The following is a 15,915-nucleotide window of genomic DNA, read 5'->3' on the forward strand; positions in this document are numbered from 1 at the left end:
ACAGAGCAGAACCTGATCACCTCTTATCTAAGCCAAGATAAAACTTAGGATTCCACAAAAGTATCTGTAACTGAAACAACAACAACAACAAAACAAACAAAAAAAACCCAAAAACACATGCACAAAAAACAAACAAACAAACAAAAAAACAACAAAAAAAAACCCCTATGTAAAAAACCACATAATAACAACCTAGTCAAGCAAAAATATTACTAGGTTCCATCTCAGGTCTCTTCCCTTGCTCGTATACACACCAACCAGACCATTAGTCCTACTGACTTGCTGCTGTGGCTCTGCCGTCATGCTCTAGCAAGCAGACTATTTGATCCCAAGTGTCAGTCATCCACTTTGGCTAGATGCTTCTACCCCTACAGCCAACTACATAAAAGATATGCCCATCCACCAACATATCACAGTCCTACATATTAGCACGAAACCATTATGACTGGTGGATTGATTCAGTTGGACTAGATGATCTTGTAGGTCCTTTCCAACCTTGTGATTCTATGAGGAGGAGTTCAAAGTACTGTTTTAGTATATTCTGAGAGAAAACTGCTGGCATTAACCAAGACTTCCATAACTAACTAGCAAGGGAGTTTAGTAAGGACCCGTACTTGGAGACTGCTTTAGACTTTTTCTGAAGTACCTTATGAAGATCACATAAATAGCAGAATCTAAAAGTCACTTGAATTTTAACATATTAGCGAGGATCATAGAGAATTTCAGGACCTTAGCAGATTTAACTAACACCCTGTTACTCAAGGAATACTACACGTAGGAGTTTCTTTTGCATACCTTTCTGTCCATGTAGCTAAAAGAGGAGACAAAGACATTAAAGAAGCACTGATTTTGTTTCTGATTTTGTTTCTGTTCCATTCCAGCAGGTGGTTTTTGTTGTTGCTATTACTGGAAACAAAATGGGCAGATAATGATAAGCCTTCATTCTCTCAAAAGGCCAGCAAATGAAACCATCAGAAACTCAAAGGAATGAGAGCATGCTAAATTAATGCTCAGGCTCCCAACATTCACAAGATTTAAACAAAGTGAAAATGCCACAAACTACAGCACCGGGCTAAAGACCTTCTTTTTAGAAAGATAAGTCAAATAGATAGAAGTCACAGCAGTTTGGCAATTGCATCTAAATAAAACGTACTGCAAAGTATGTCAAACAGCTAAAGAATAAAGGCATACGAGTTCCAAATTTCCAACTAATGCAGATGCTGCAATTTAGCCCATGTAAATCAGTCCCCACATTTGAGTCCTTAAAGCCCTTATCATGATGACAGCATTAGACGGTGCCACTGTGGTAATCTGGAAATTCCACCAGTGTACAGACACACAACAACCATCTAGAGTTTAGGCACTGAATACCTGCAATATCTGCTGTACAGAATTACCAGGTGAGGACAGGTCCACACCAGAGGTAAATGTAGGTGGTTATAGGACACGAAGCCCACCTCCTTACTCTAAATTCTGGGCATGTTGAATCTGGTTTATGAATCCACAGAAATGAGTAAGTGATGGAGAACCAACAATCAACTGGTCTGGAGATATAAAATAAACTTGAGTAAAGGTACTAACAAGGCCAATATTCCATATATCACCTCTTCCTACAACAGGATCACAAAAAGAAAAGCAGTTATTTTGCTATAGTGAGAGCTAATGATTAAAAGGAACAACTGCAGTTAAGTTCTACGCACTTTGCTTGTAACAAAATCACATATACATCACCGTGCAGGGATAACGCTTACTCAAAAACACTACAAAACTCTCAGACCTAATCGCACCCCAAATAACGCTTTACCCACTCATTCCCAACAAAATCACAGCAGCAGCAGCGAGGAGCTCAGCGATAAACCCAAGGCACGAGGCGTTTCCGTGGATAACAACGAGGGGTTCCGCCTCCCGCTGAGGGGCCCGGCCCTGTCCAGCACCGGGGCAGCGTTACCTGGCGGGCTCCCAGGTCAGCACAAAGCAGCGGGGAGGACGGCGGCTGCTCCTCCGGGCAAAGAGCGGGCGGATGGAAAGAGCCGGCGGGACGGACGGCGCTGAGCCCAGCGGCAGCAGCAGCCCGCAGCGCCCTGAGCCGCCCAGCCAAATGACGGCCAGCACCGGCAGCGGCACCGCCCAGCGCCACCTTCTCACAGAGCGGGAACGAGGAGGCGGGGAGCGTCATGAGGGAGCGGCTCGCAGCCAACCGGCACCGGACGGGTGATGAGACCCCGCCCCATCCCGCCGGTGCCGACCAGTGGCGTGGCCGGGAGGAGCGGGGCGGAGGAACCGCCCTCCCGTTGGCCGCGCCGTGTCGCAGTGCAGCGGCAGCGCCCTCTCTAGTCTCGGCGCGGCGTCCTGTCGCCTGGATACGCGTCCAGGCCTGGAGCAGCGCCGCCTTCTGGTCATAATACATAATATTATATATATATATATATATATATATAATATTAAGGGGTGGTCAGCAGGGATAGGGAGGTGATTGTCCCTCTCTACTCGGCTCTTGTGAGGCCCCATCTGTTGTACTGTGTCCAGGTGTGGAGCCCTCAGTACAAAAAAGACATGGAGATTTTGGAAAGGGTCCAGAGGAGGGACAGGAAGATGATCAGGGGGCTGGAGCACCTCCCCTATGAGGACAGGCTGAGGGAGTTGGGTTTGTTCAGCCTGGAGAAGAGAAGGTTGTGGGGTGACCTCATTGCAGCCTTTCAATACCTGAAGGGAACTTACTCCCAGGAGGGGAGTAAACTCTTGGAAAGGGCTGACAATAGCAGGACTAGGGGAAATGGTTTTAAGTTAAAAGAGGGAAGATTTAGGTTGGATGTTAGGGGGAAGTTCTTTACTAAGAGAGTGGTTAGGCCCTGGAACAGGCTGCCCAGGGAGGTTGTGGATGCCCCGTCCTTGGAGGTGTTCAAGGCCAGGTTGGACGGGGCCCTGGGCAACCTGACCTAGTAAAGGTGTATGTTTGGTGGCCCTGCCAGGCAGGGGGTTGGAACTACATGATCCTTGAGGTCCCTTCCAACCCGGGTCATTCTGTGATTCTGTGACCTGCAGCCCACAAGCGTTGGCAAAGCCCAACGTGTGCCCATGGCTGTGCAATGAAAATGGGTTAATGTCATCTGTGTTGTGGAAAATGAAGCGTTCCCCTCCTGTCACCAATAATAGAAGTCACCAAGTTTAGAAACTTCCACTGGACAAGAGGAGTATTTTTAATTTATTCTTCAGTAACCTGAGCAAAGCTTTGAATGTGTGTGTACTCACATCCTGCCAGCACCCAGAGAACCAGCCAAAAGCGGCAGCTGTCATTAGTTCGTACAGTATTCAAGCAGAAAATGGCTAAAACCGGGGATCAATGACACTAAAGTGAGAATAAACTAAAATTTTATATATACACAAATGCGTTAGGCCTGTTACAGCCTTCTATGCCAGTGAATGACAGACAAAAGTTGAACTGCTGTAAAAACAAATATTAATAACCAATTTTTTTACTGTACTCAAAATAGTATGTCTTATAATGTGAAAAACTGAATTCAACTTAGAATTAGTAGTTTGAAAGATTCTAAAAATAATCAAAGCACTGTGTACCAGACTTCTTGTAAGCACGAACAGAATAGAAATCTATATCGATTCTACAATAGAAATCTACTTGTTTGGACACTACTAAAAAGTGTGGATTGTTCATTTATGTAAACCCTCCCTCTGACTGAAATCTTCCACTGCCATGGAAGACTGATAGGCCATTAAGTAAATCTCACAACAGTAAATTTGGATTGTTTACTCTTTTTAAAACATGTTCTACTTTAAATCCAGTTTCACATTTCCCATTTGTTTTTTAAACTACTTCTTCCTCTTCCTCTCCACTTGAAGATCTAACAGTCTAATAAAAATGTTATCTCCCAACATCCGACCACAGCCATTTATTCTTGCTTTATCAACAAGCACTCAGAGGTTACTTTAAAATCTGAGGATCCAGCAGAAGACGCTTCTTCTCAGTCCCTCTACCGCAATAAAAATATGCTCTCCTTAATTTTTCTTGTCAGTTTTGTTGACAATTCTAAGGATAAGATATGCAAATTCAATTAAAGTGTTAACACAAAGGTTGCTTAAATACATACTGGATGTTGAAGATCTTTGCAGAAACAAATTGAAACTACTGGATCAGTTAAGCAAAAGCGTGAATCCTACTTTTTCTATCTTGAAAAATAAGAACTCTATTTTAACAGTAAAAACAAGTTTTAGTAAGTTTATCCACTCCTCTAACCTTTAGAATGGGTGTGTATATATATATTCTACAAGAAAAAGTTTTCTCTCTTCTTCATTAAGAAAAATTGTATTTCAATACAGAATTCTCAAACACCAATATGAATAAAATACTACACACTCTGAACAGTCTTAATGCTTCTAAGGCTCTTGATAAATAAGAGCTCTCAAATTTTATGGGCTGACGTAACGTTTACCACCTGAATGTCAGTGTAAATATGTACCTCCAAGAACGTAGCTAAATGGGACGACTAAGTATGAAAGTTCACATTTTCTTTGCCACTTAATGCAATTCTGTATGCTCCTGCCTCTCCACAGCATCACTATTGCACTAAAATGCAGGAATCTTTGATATTCTTTAAAAACAAATATAAACAGAAAAAAAATGGAAGGGATGTGGTAGTTGATAGGTACTGACAGGCAGTTAATAGGCTACAACACAAAACGGCAAGAAGTGATGCTAAATTAGCATACAATAAAAGGGAGTAAAAATAAGCAACCTGGAGAGCGCTTGACTAAATGATGCCCTTTATTCTAATGTTATTTTAATAAACAAAGCCTCTTTGCTTTTTTTTTTTTTAAATTTCCAATCTCCTCCCCTCACTGTACCCCCTTCTCTTTCTCGTAATCACTATTTTTATTAAAAAAAAAAAAAAAGAGCAAGCTAAGTCATAACTGACAGAAGCTGTACTTGTTACCAAAAGCAAGCAATTGAGAACTTGTAGTGGTTTGACTGTGTCACCTAAATCTCTTGCAATTCTTATAGGGAAACAAAGTACTGTTATCAGTATTTTCCTCAGCCTCCAGTTCCGGACAACTTCTCACAGAAATTTACTTTTCGTTTGCACATCAGCTGAAGTGGCATCTTGTCAAGTGACATTCCAATGAAGACTGAACACTGATTTCTAGATTTTATCAACAGTTTGTCTACTTAATGAAAACAGGCCCGCCCTTATTTCCTTGTTTGTTTGCTTTGTTATAAACACCTCATTCCTTTTGGCTCTAGATCTTATAGCTGCTGCAAGGTAGTTAGGTAGTCACTAATACACAGCCTTAAGTGAATCAAAAAGAAATCATACAAATTTGAGCAAGAATTTCTCCATCCTTTCACCAGTCTGGTACAGGCCTATCAGTGTTCTACTACAACACAGATTTTAAACATACCCTAAGTTTTATCAATAAAACACCATTCAGTTACTTTGTTGAGGAAAGTGCATTAGAGTTCCTGTTTCTCTCCACTAACTGCAGTGGAATTGGATGCAACAGGAACTTTATTACTTCCTACAAAAACAGAATCAAAAGCAGCTTCCTGTTCCTCTAAAGTCACAGCAGCAGTGGACCCTCTAGCAGACATCCCAGTGAGGGACGGACGTTGCTCTGTAATCCTTTCCAGGTCCGCTGCTTTCCTGCCTCTTCTTTTGCCCAGTATTCTGATATAATTAGCTGGTACAAGTCCTGTTGTTTGACCATCATAACTAGCCAAAAGCCAGCCACGGATTTTTGGTTGTTGGTCTAAAAAAAGAAAATGCAAAAGCATTAAGTTACCAAGCAATTCAAAATATACTGCAGTTGAGGCACAAATACATGAGGAGGCTGAGCACAGCTAATCACACAGAGAAAATAACTCTGTGATAAAAGGGAAACACGAATTATTACACAAGAGAAATGATGAGGATCTGCATTGATGAGATGTTCTGAAGTGTGCTGTGAAGCTGAAAGTGTTGACACCACCATACTGCCATTTCCATAAGGATTTTCACAGTTATATAGCAAATATGAAAAAAGGATAGCCACAAAGGGAACTACAAAGTACTTCCAGAGTAACTTTAGGCTGTGTCATACTTTAGGGAAATTGAACAAAACTATTTAATAAGTTTTATTACAGTGCACGTAATAACAAGTGAAAAAAATATAAATCAGTAGGTATGAAAACTTGGGTCAAAATGTGTTTTGTTTTGCATTCTTACTTTTTCCCCCTGCTCCTTCTCCCCTTTCCCCCCCCCCGAAAAACACACAATTTCAGAATCAAACTACACAACTTATTTCACATATGATTAGAAAACAAACTGAAAATTGAAAGCTTACCTTTGGGTGCTAATCTTAGAATGTCACCAGCACGGAAGGAAATTTCCTCTTCTGAGAGCGCACTGAAGTCATATTCTGCTCTTCCAACTACATGATCATCTTCTCCACTTGCCCAGTTACTAGAAACTGTTTCAGAAAAGAAATTAAGAATTTACTTGCTTTGAATTTAATAGATGAGATTTTTGGTTTGTCTGTTTTTGGTTTTTAAACCAAAGAGAAGACACCTTAATTTCTTTGCTTCTCTAACAGAGAACTGATGGGACTAACAAAGACAACATCTGGTGAGTCAACCAATAGCTTTTCCTTCTTCTCCACCTGCCACATTTAATAGAAAGGAATCACAAATTTGGAGTCATATAAAGTGTACCATGAAACTGAATCTCAGATCAACACTAAGCTATTTATACTTGTACCACATGCTTAAAATTCAGTGTTGTACCCCAGAATCTATACACTTCCATTACCCAAGTCTAGGTTTAATCTCTATACACGTGATAACTAAATGAACAATATACTCTATACTTTTCATGATTCTCTCATGCTGCAGATCATCTTTACCTGATTCTTCATCACTGTATGTAGAAAGTAGCTTCCAAATCAGATAGGGACCTCCCATAATAACAGCAAAGAACAAAAAAATAGGCCAGGATTTTGCCGAGTTAGCTGCCTTGTCTTCAAGACCAACACGAGCTACTGTCCCCTGACTTTCAGCCCACAAATCCTCATTCTCAGAGCTCTTCCGCAGACCCAGTAATCGTTGTAGACGCTGGTAGAGATATCTTATAGTTCTCACTAAAGCAAATGCTGAAAACACCTTTGTGAAGTGTACTTTGAGGCGGGAGAAGTGATTGGCTACATCCAACACAGCTCTGAAACTGTTGTACACAGCCGAAAAGGTAGCATCCATCATCATGCTGACTGAGGCAAACGCATGCACAATACTTTCAATGGACTGAAATGCACCTCTGCTGCTCTCTTCAGCCTGTTGAACAAACCTGCTGGGAGGAATATCATCTGTACGAAAGCGGTTATAGCCCAAGCCACCATATCCATAACTGTAAGGGCTGTAGCTTCCATAAAAAGAAGTTCCATATGAACCATAGCCTGTAGTAAAAGAACTGCTATATGCTGGCCTTAAAGTACTGAGACTACTGCTTCCTGTTTGCTGTGATGGTCTCGGCAAAATAGGTGGAGGTATTCGTGCAACTGTGGGTTGTCCAGGTCTGGTCAGCAAGTTGTCACCCAAGTCAGGAGACCTAAACAGATTCAGACAACCAAGATCAGTACTCAAAATGAGGTTATATTTTCATTTTCTCCAGCATTCCTGAATAGCTATCAATACAACCCTGCGCTTTGCTAGTGCCAGGTTGTGGAATCTGGTTACCAAACATTCATACTGTCGCACAGTGTTAGTGAGAATTAAGAATTTCTGTCAAGAAATACAAATCTTTCATTAAAAAAAAAAAGAAATGTTCAATGCAAATGTAGAATTGCAGCATATCTGAAACATATAAGAGCTGTTTTTCTTGTACAGACTAAAAGCACAAAATGCTAAGGCTAGACCCATCCAACCTGATGCTGATTCAACTCCTAAGTCATTCACCTGTGCAAAAGAGCATCTCATACACACTACCAAGAATATTTTGCAATTTGAAAGCTTTAATTCCAGCATTTGTTCTTGTTTCTTCTAGATAATGAGCCAATGGTACAGCAAGAAGGAAGCTAGACAGCTCCTCTGAAGTCACCCTTGGAGAACCGACTGGTGGGACCTAACAAAATTCATATGATTACAGCACACACAACAGCCTAGGGCTCCCTGCTTCCCCCTACTGAACTGGGACTGAATCTAAAACTGTTAACAGCTGGCAGAAAGAGCTACTATGAGCTCATTTACTTTTTAAAAAAATAATAATAATTAATTTCTAGCTCTTGGCATGCCTGTAAGTTTCAGCCGGTTTACCTACGCCCTTTGTAATAGGTCTGTGCAAGTAGTTGGCATCTGAATTCTATCAAGTAGCTGTCCATCTTCTGCTGTTTTCCATACTGAAGCAATCTGCTGTACCACTTACACATGCGATAGGGAACAACTTTCCCCACAGCAAAACTTACAGGTTTACCTAAAGTGAAGTATAATATTTACATCTTTATACTGTTTGTTTCTTCCAGCTCGGACTGTCACAGTTAAAAGCAGAAGTAAAAATAAGGTACTACCACAGAAGTTGGGGGCACCTTCCCACAAACCAGATTAGGACAACTCAATTTTTAGATACCTGGAGTAAATTAAAATGAACTAGATAACCTCACCAAGAAAACTTAACATCAAACCTCCTGCTCAGCAAGCTTCAGCCTGCAGTGAAAGCATAGTTCTTCCTGAAAGTTCAGTTTGGAGGTAACCTTTTGCCCAGTTTCAGCTCACCCTAATTGCAATCAACAGCACCAAGTGGAAAACAAGACTCATCTTCAGCCATCATCTTTCCTTGGCTTCTGATTAAAATTCATTTGACAACTCTTTCTGCACAGCATCCTTCCCAGTGAAGTACACTCTGTCTTCTGGAGGAGCCGTGCCCCAGGTCAACAAATACACATTCATCTTTTCCACTGCCAGGATCAACCACACACAGCCCCACTCCCACGGGGAGCACATACTCCGTGGCTCTGCAACCCTCACGTACGAACGACAGCGTTTTTTCCACTTGTGGCAACACACGCAGCTCTGCTAACACGTCAACCTCCACCTCGTTAAACCCTCGACTTTCCGTAGACTGGCTCTGAGCCCACAGAACCCGCTGACGAAGATCCACAGGAGGTTCCCCCCACTCTTCTATACACCTCCCCAAGAAGCGGGATGAACCCGCGCACAACCCGCCCCTCATCTCCCAGGCCCGGCCAAGGCGCCGCGCCGACGGGCTAGGCCCGACCTTTGAGCCCGGCCGCCCGCAGGGCCGACCCCGCAGTGCGCGGCGAGGCCCGTGCGAGGGGCACACACTCACTGGAAGGCGGGCGCCACGCTGCCCACTAACCGCCGGTTCTCCCAGGGCTTGGGAGGCGGCGGCTGCGAAGCCATCCCCGCCTCGCTGCTGCCCCGTTCGAGCCCCGGCCCGCTCCGGCCCGCCGCGCTCCTCCGCCCGCCCCCGGCAGGCGGGACGCCGCAGCGCCGAGCGATCGAGCCGGCGGCCTTCCGGGCACCGCGCTACGTGCTCCGCCCTGCGCTCTATCGACGCGCTCCGCCCCGCGCCGCGCTGGGTTTGCCGCTCCCGTGCTCAGTGCGGCCCGTATTTAGTACTGTGATTATTAGTGTTGTCCAGCATGTCTTCTCTAACAGAAAAGGACAGGCCGATTGTTCAGCTGTTACTGGGTGCTGGCACATGCCCACGATGTATTTTCAGGTTCTGCCGTGTGGGATCACAGACGCTTTATAGGCATCCATACAAGGTTTGTTCTTTGTATTTCTGATTAGAACATGTGGCCGTATGAATGCAGTATCGTGCTGTACACTACTTGGAGGAGAAGGATATTGTTTGTATTCTTGGACATTGCCTGTTGGGAAAGCTCTGTGCAAGTGTGAGAAATTACAGTAGTGCTGTGGTGTAAGAATTCCCGTCAGTTTGGTGTTAGGTTCATTAAGTTGCTGTGCTGCACAGCATGGCTCTATCACTCAAGCAGTGTATCCCCGACAGTTCCCTCCTTCGTTTTTCCTTTAACACAGTAAGTCACAAAGGGGCTGTGGGTCACAGCAGCTGATTGGGGGCTTTCTCTTCTTGCCTCAAATTCCTTCCGTCTTCCAGCAGCATTGGCTGAGGGATGTAGCTGAAGAATGGCGCAGTTGATGCTCCGCTGTCATTCCAGCAGTGTTATTAGGCACCCTATTTAGCTGACCTTCTGCTGAAATTCAGCATTCTGAATTGTTTTCCCAGTTGTGCACCGTCAGCCTTCCTGTGTCTTTGTATTATGTGCTTCTCAAATTGTTTTTGACTACTTGCTCCTCCACCACGTTGATTCATAGAGTTCTCATTATATAGGCCCATTATTTCCGTGTATCTGCCCTAATGTCTCTTTATGCTTGTGTGTTACGGTGTTTGCCTTGATTATTTCACTTTCACTCAAGTTTAGACTCTCCAGAATTCTTCTTTCACGTCTTTCTTCCTAATCCTGTTTCATTTTTAATCAGTCTGTTGAGAAGTGTTTGTTCTGTGTGCCATTTATCATGCTTTTGCAGCTCTATCCAATTTTCATCTGAGTTGCGACAGTAAATGCTGTTATTGAAGATGTCTTAATAAATCCTTATTTTTTCTTCTGACCCGAGTGTTACCTCTACCTTTCATCCTTCCTAAATTTCAGATATATGGTTAATTCTCTCTCCTCACTAGCACATTCATGAATATTCATAAGCTTCTCATTACATGAATGAATGAGACGTACTTTGTCATGTGTGTTTAATTTCACTATTGCATTTATCTGCTCTAATTTTCTTCTCATACTGTGGTAGCCAGCTGTCTTCGTTGTGTGGGCTGTCAGTGTTGGAGTATTAAATTCTTAGGTAAGAAATGGCAAAAAGGCAGTAGACACATATTTTCCTTGAACAGTGACAAGGCTGAAGATAAATGCATTTCTGCAAGTTGGTCTTTAAAATGTTTCCAGTGTTCTTGGAAAGTAAAGAAGTCTGTTAAGCAAAAAAAGTTTTGTAGGGGTGGTAACGTTTTGACAGAAGTACAGATTGGAGCTTTTGTTTTTTATTGTGCGAGTGTCTTTTTGGTATCTTTACAAGTTGCTAATTACATACACAAAGACTAAAGCTACAGGTGGTTTCTTCTGCTTTTTAAACCTGTGTTTGTAAGTGCTTTTTATAGCACTGAATTCGAGAGGAAAAGTCAACAAAGTAAAATCCCAGTGTTTGTGTTAGGATTTGATGAAGGATTTGAAACAATTCCTGAACGGTAATCAAGAAAAAGAAGATACAACTTGCTTTGATGTAGCTGATCCACCTTGTAAGCGATTCAGACTTGGACATGCAGAAGGAGGGCCTGAAGATCTGAACCAGAATGGAGCGCTCAGACAGATTCCTTTGGTTAATGATGATAATGCTGCTGTGCAGAACTCAGCTGCGGAGAACTCAGCTGCAGAGGTTTGCAATGTCTGTTTGGGAATTCTTCAGGAGTTCTGCGAGGCTGACTTTGTTAAAAAGGTAAATAATCTTAATCTACAAGTATATTTTTTAGGAGCTTTTGTATGTTAGGGCCTGCAGTATAGATCTGGTGATTAGAAACACTGTACAGTTAAACAATTGACAGAGAGAGCAAACCAAACCGAAACATTTTCTTGTGTTGAATATTTGAGTTGTGCCATTCAGCTACATACAGCTCACTGACACAGTATTTGCGTACCTGTTTTGCAGCTGGGAAATAAAATGTGTGACCATGTTTTGTCCAAGGTTTGTTATAATGTAACTTTGAAAGAAAGGTATAGGTGCAGTGGAATAACAGGAATGTATTTTTGTAATCAGGTTAGGAGCTTAGAGTTCAAATGAAACCACTATAAACCAATCTCTCTCCTCTTTTAGCTGTGTAAGGGCAATATGAGGAGTCATCAAATGCTCTTCTGTTTAGTTTAACTGTCTGTTTCTAACACAGGAGTGTTTCTTTACTATATAGCACTATTTAGAAACCCACAAAGGAAAAATGTATTTGGTGGTACAGCATTGCAGATAATGAAGAAAAATGGAGTTAAGAGAGAGTATGAACATAATGCGTGTTGCAGATGTCATCTCTGAGCAATACAGTTGCTTATGTGACAAACCAAAATATTAGCTAAAAATTCCAATTGCATTTGAGATGTTTGACTGAGCTTTAATAGAAACAAATTTGGTTTAACAACATTAATAACTAGGGCTAAGAGAGCATACTACATAGATTCTGTTGAATTATTGGATGCTTCTTTCTTTTTTGTCTCCGTTGAGAGAGTACATATACTTTTCATTGAACCTACTTTTAAGACTTGTTTCAGAGTTACACTCTTTTGTGACAGTGGAAAATCTTACAACTTGCTCTTGTGCACAGGCACATTTATTAAGGCACCACAACATCTGATTCTCTTACAAGGAAATTTCCTTATCAAAGATGTGGATTTCATCCTGAAAGCTCAAAATTAGTCTTTGTTCCTTCTAGTAGAGACATCTAGCCATCAGCTTTCACTAGCTTACTTTAAGACATTTGATGCATGTTTGGGTTCATGCTATCATTCCAGTGACTAACATGATTCTTATATCAAAGTAAAGTAGATGTTTAGATGATGTCCCTGCTTATTTGTAATAGCTGTATACTTATCCTGAGAAAATTCTGTCATAAACTGAAAGATGAAATGTCCCATTGTCTTTGAATTATTACTGTGAATAGCTTTTTGTTCCTGTATTATGACAGGAACTTAAAAAGTTTTTATTGTCATAGAATTGTGTCTGTGCCATGAAGAAAAATATTCTGAGTCAACTCTTCCAGCATGTGGTCTCTGTGGTGTAATTTCCTGCATCAACATTTGTGTATATGATTTTAGCCTTAAAAGAACGAGCTTTCTTATTTCATAATGTCACACACCAAATAAGAATGGAGGTCATTAGTAAGAACTTTTTACAGGCTTGTATTTCAATAAGTTGTTAGGAGTTAGTCTAGAACGTATGTTTGGCATTTGTCTGAATGTGTACTAATATGGATTTACAGTGATTATGCTAGAATAAAGAATATCCTAAAAAATTATCAACTTGGTTCCATTGTTGTAGTTCAATATTAATACTCTTATTTTCCAGATGTGTGAAAAGGTTAATTCTTCTGACTACCAGTTCACCAGTTTTGTATTTTCTCTGTCACTACCACCACAGCTGTCTGTTAGGGAGGTAAGTTTTTGCAGATATTCCTTCATAAATTGAACGTTTATTAAGGAAGGTAACTGTGGAAGGTACAGACTAGAGACAGTCTGATTTTTAATTGCTATTATTCAAAACAAACAAACAAAAAAACCTCAAAACTTGCTACAAGTGTAGTCTGCTCTCCCTTTCCTTTTTGCTAAGTACTGTTATAATTAATAAGGTGTCTGAGTCACTTTAGTTTTCATTTAGCCTCAGAGTTATTTTACATCTGAAAAAGTAAAAGAGGATCTTTTCAGAGAAGGAACAGCACAGCTGGTACCATTCCTGAAATAAATGATAATTGGTAGTTCAGAGTAGAAATGAAGAAGTTTGAAGATAAGCTCTTTAACTTCGTAGCATTTTGGATGCTGTAAAAATATATATTTTGGTAGTCACCTGTCTTGAGCATTGTTGATAGTCTGTATTTTTATATTTGTTGTAGTCGTAAAACTACTACTTTGATAGCAATTCTTGTCTTAAATTGTTAAGAATTGTTAACTTAAGTTTAAAACTTAAATTGTTTAAATTTTAGCCATTAAATTACATAAGGCAGTGATAGCATAGACACATGTATCCCTGATAGTCTTTTTTTTAAGACTGAGGGAGAATATTAGGTATATTATAACTTTATCAGTAAAGTGACTATTGTGTGATGTTTTACAATGTTACCCTGTTTTCTACAATGAAGTGATTAAAAAATTCTGTTGTTAAAAGCAACTTGTAAGTCTTCAGGTTGTGTGCCTCCTTTTCTAAGACCTAGTAGAATAAACTTGAGTGACTGTGGCAGAAAGTAGTATAGATCCTCTTGGATTTGCAAATAGATCTGTGATGAGGTTTGCTCTCATTCTGTGCAATTTTTAGTGTTCAGTAGTTCTGTTACTTCTTACATCTCAAGAAAAAGCTAGTGTAGTAACTTGTAATGATGTATGTTCTGACTGCACATCAGACTATGTGCTTCCTATCCAAAAGTAAGTGTAGTTGTGCTGGTCACTTCAGCTGCCACTGTGACTGGTAAAATAATGCCAGAGCAAATTGCTTTTTGCTTGGTGTCTGGATAAACTCTTACTGCTCTCATTTCATTTTATGGTCATCCAAGAAATGAGATTTATTAAAAACAGCAAAAACAAAACTGAAAAAAACCCAACCAAAAAAACAACACTTCTAGGCTAGTTAAGTATTTGCTCATAGAACTGCCAATGTTGGTCAAAAAGTTTGTGCTTAGAGTTTACCAAAGAAGTGTAACCATTAAAATAAAAGAAGAGCCCTATTATTTCCAGGGTGCCAGTGATCGGGTCTTTTCCATTTCTAGTTCCAGAAGAGAGCTTCTATTTCTTGTAGTGTCTGTGAGTGAAAAAGTAAATGATGAACTCAGTCTTTTGCCTTGAGTCTCAACTGCACTACTTATGTTATCAAGTTTTTAATTCATTTTCATTATGCATATTTGGCTTGCAAGTTATAGCTTACCTATCTTTAAGATATATATTTTTCCTCCTAGCTTATGTGGATAACTAAGAGATGAGGCAAGAAAAACCTGATGCTGCTGTGAAGCAACCTGTTTGTGGGTCTTTACCATAATACCTCGGTAGAGGGTGTTCTTGCATTGCAGTTCTAGCTCACTGGTGTTCTCCTGCTGGTCTGAACAAGTAGGGCGATTATGTCCGCTCTGAGGCAGTTTGGCTGCAAGTGGAAGCAAAAAAGAATAATTTGCTTCAAAGAGCTTCCCTTGCTGATTGAAATCTTGATGATGCCCTGAGATTGTGGAGTGGGAAAAACTACCTTGGCAAATGTGGTTAGTAAAAACACAGGTTTATTACTTTATAATAACTGTCCGTAAATTATTAACTTGATAAAAAGAGTGAGATGATGTAATTCTTAACCCATCCATCTGCTCCATATGAGGTTTCTTGTTCCTACATTCAAGCAAATGAACAATACTACTGTGCTTGGTACCACCAAGGCAATAAAAGATGTGGTTTGGGTCCAGAGGTAAGATGAATGAGATAAATGAATGGAAAGCTCCAAAAATATGTCTGGTCTCTCTGGAAACAGTTTTGATTCATCTGGGAGCTGCGTTAGAAGGTTTCTACTGTTATTTCTATTCCACATCTTCAGTCTTGCCAAATGCTAACTCAGCTGTTTGTATAGCTGTGTTCTAACCGAGGAGGTGAAAATGGTTGATAGTGGTGGTAAGAAAGAACTTGCTTAAAACAATGGGATATTGTTTACCACCTATTCATTTACCACTTCAAAAATTGTTGTTAAAAACAGTTCCCACTTTATAGTTACAGGAAAGTAGCAAGTGATACAAGTGGGCGTATTTTGAGATGTTTTGTGTTGAGATTATGATCTTTTGTTGGACCTTTTAATTGTTTGAGTTGTACTCCACAAGAATATACATAATTTTATAATAAGATGACACTCAAAGACAGCCTTCCTTCTCCCAGTGACCTTTTGTATGACATGCAGATTTTCTCGGACTTACTTTAAAAAAAAATCAGGAACTGTATTTTAATATTACCTTCAACTAATTTAATTATAACAGTTGTTATCTTGCTAATCCTAAAATGTAGGAAAGGAACTGTAGAAAAGGAAGACATAAAATTAACGTTTGCATAGTATATGGATCAGTAGTGCACAGAAGCTATCACCTCTTTCTAGAAGTAGGATATTTGGTTGAAATAAATCATAAA

General features: G+C 40.5%; 3 protein-coding genes across 14 annotated transcripts in view; 1 reads left to right on the top strand and 2 right to left on the bottom strand.

The window, feature by feature from the left end:
- The window catches only part of SANBR (SANT and BTB domain regulator of CSR), a 29,897-nt gene extending 23,438 nt beyond the window's left edge, over positions 1-6,459 (bottom strand). For 5 of the 10 annotated variants that reach the window (XR_001553729.3, XM_015856779.2, XM_085541008.1 and 2 more), the window contains exon 1: positions 1,949-2,169. The gene's annotated coding sequence lies outside the window, so the exon portion shown is untranslated. Of the gene's footprint in view, positions 1-1,948; positions 2,170-6,333 lie in introns of those variants that run through there. The other 5 variants (XM_085541006.1, XM_085541014.1, XM_085541004.1 and 2 more) reach the window with 4 other exon arrangements.
- PEX13 (peroxisomal biogenesis factor 13) lies at positions 3,174-9,463 on the bottom strand. The gene is made up of 4 exons (XM_015856767.3): positions 9,324-9,463; positions 6,892-7,589; positions 6,334-6,459; positions 3,174-5,760 (listed from the first exon to the last, which is right to left on the bottom strand). Exons 1-4 carry the CDS (start codon positions 9,395-9,397, stop codon positions 5,465-5,467), a joined length of 1,194 nt encoding a protein of 397 aa, XP_015712253.2. The 5' UTR covers positions 9,398-9,463; the 3' UTR covers positions 3,174-5,464.
- Positions 9,464-9,549: 86 nt separating this feature from the next.
- Positions 9,550-15,915, top strand: part of PUS10 (pseudouridine synthase 10) — a 32,391-nt gene continuing 26,025 nt past the window's right edge. For 2 of the 3 annotated variants that reach the window (XM_015856765.3, XM_085541016.1), the window contains exons 1-3: positions 9,550-9,765; positions 11,234-11,515; positions 13,127-13,213. In XM_015856765.3, coding sequence (XP_015712251.2) covers positions 9,640-9,765; positions 11,234-11,515; positions 13,127-13,213 — 495 coding nt within the window. In that variant the 5' untranslated portion in view covers positions 9,550-9,639. The remainder of the gene's footprint in view (positions 9,766-11,233; positions 11,516-13,126; positions 13,214-15,915) is intronic. The other variant, XM_085541015.1, reaches the window with a different exon arrangement.

The sequence above is a fragment of the Coturnix japonica genome, chromosome 3 (genome assembly GCF_054131305.1).
Source record: "Coturnix japonica strain WE chromosome 3, WE-NBRP24, whole genome shotgun sequence".
Taxonomy (NCBI): Eukaryota; Metazoa; Chordata; class Aves; order Galliformes; family Phasianidae; genus Coturnix; species Coturnix japonica.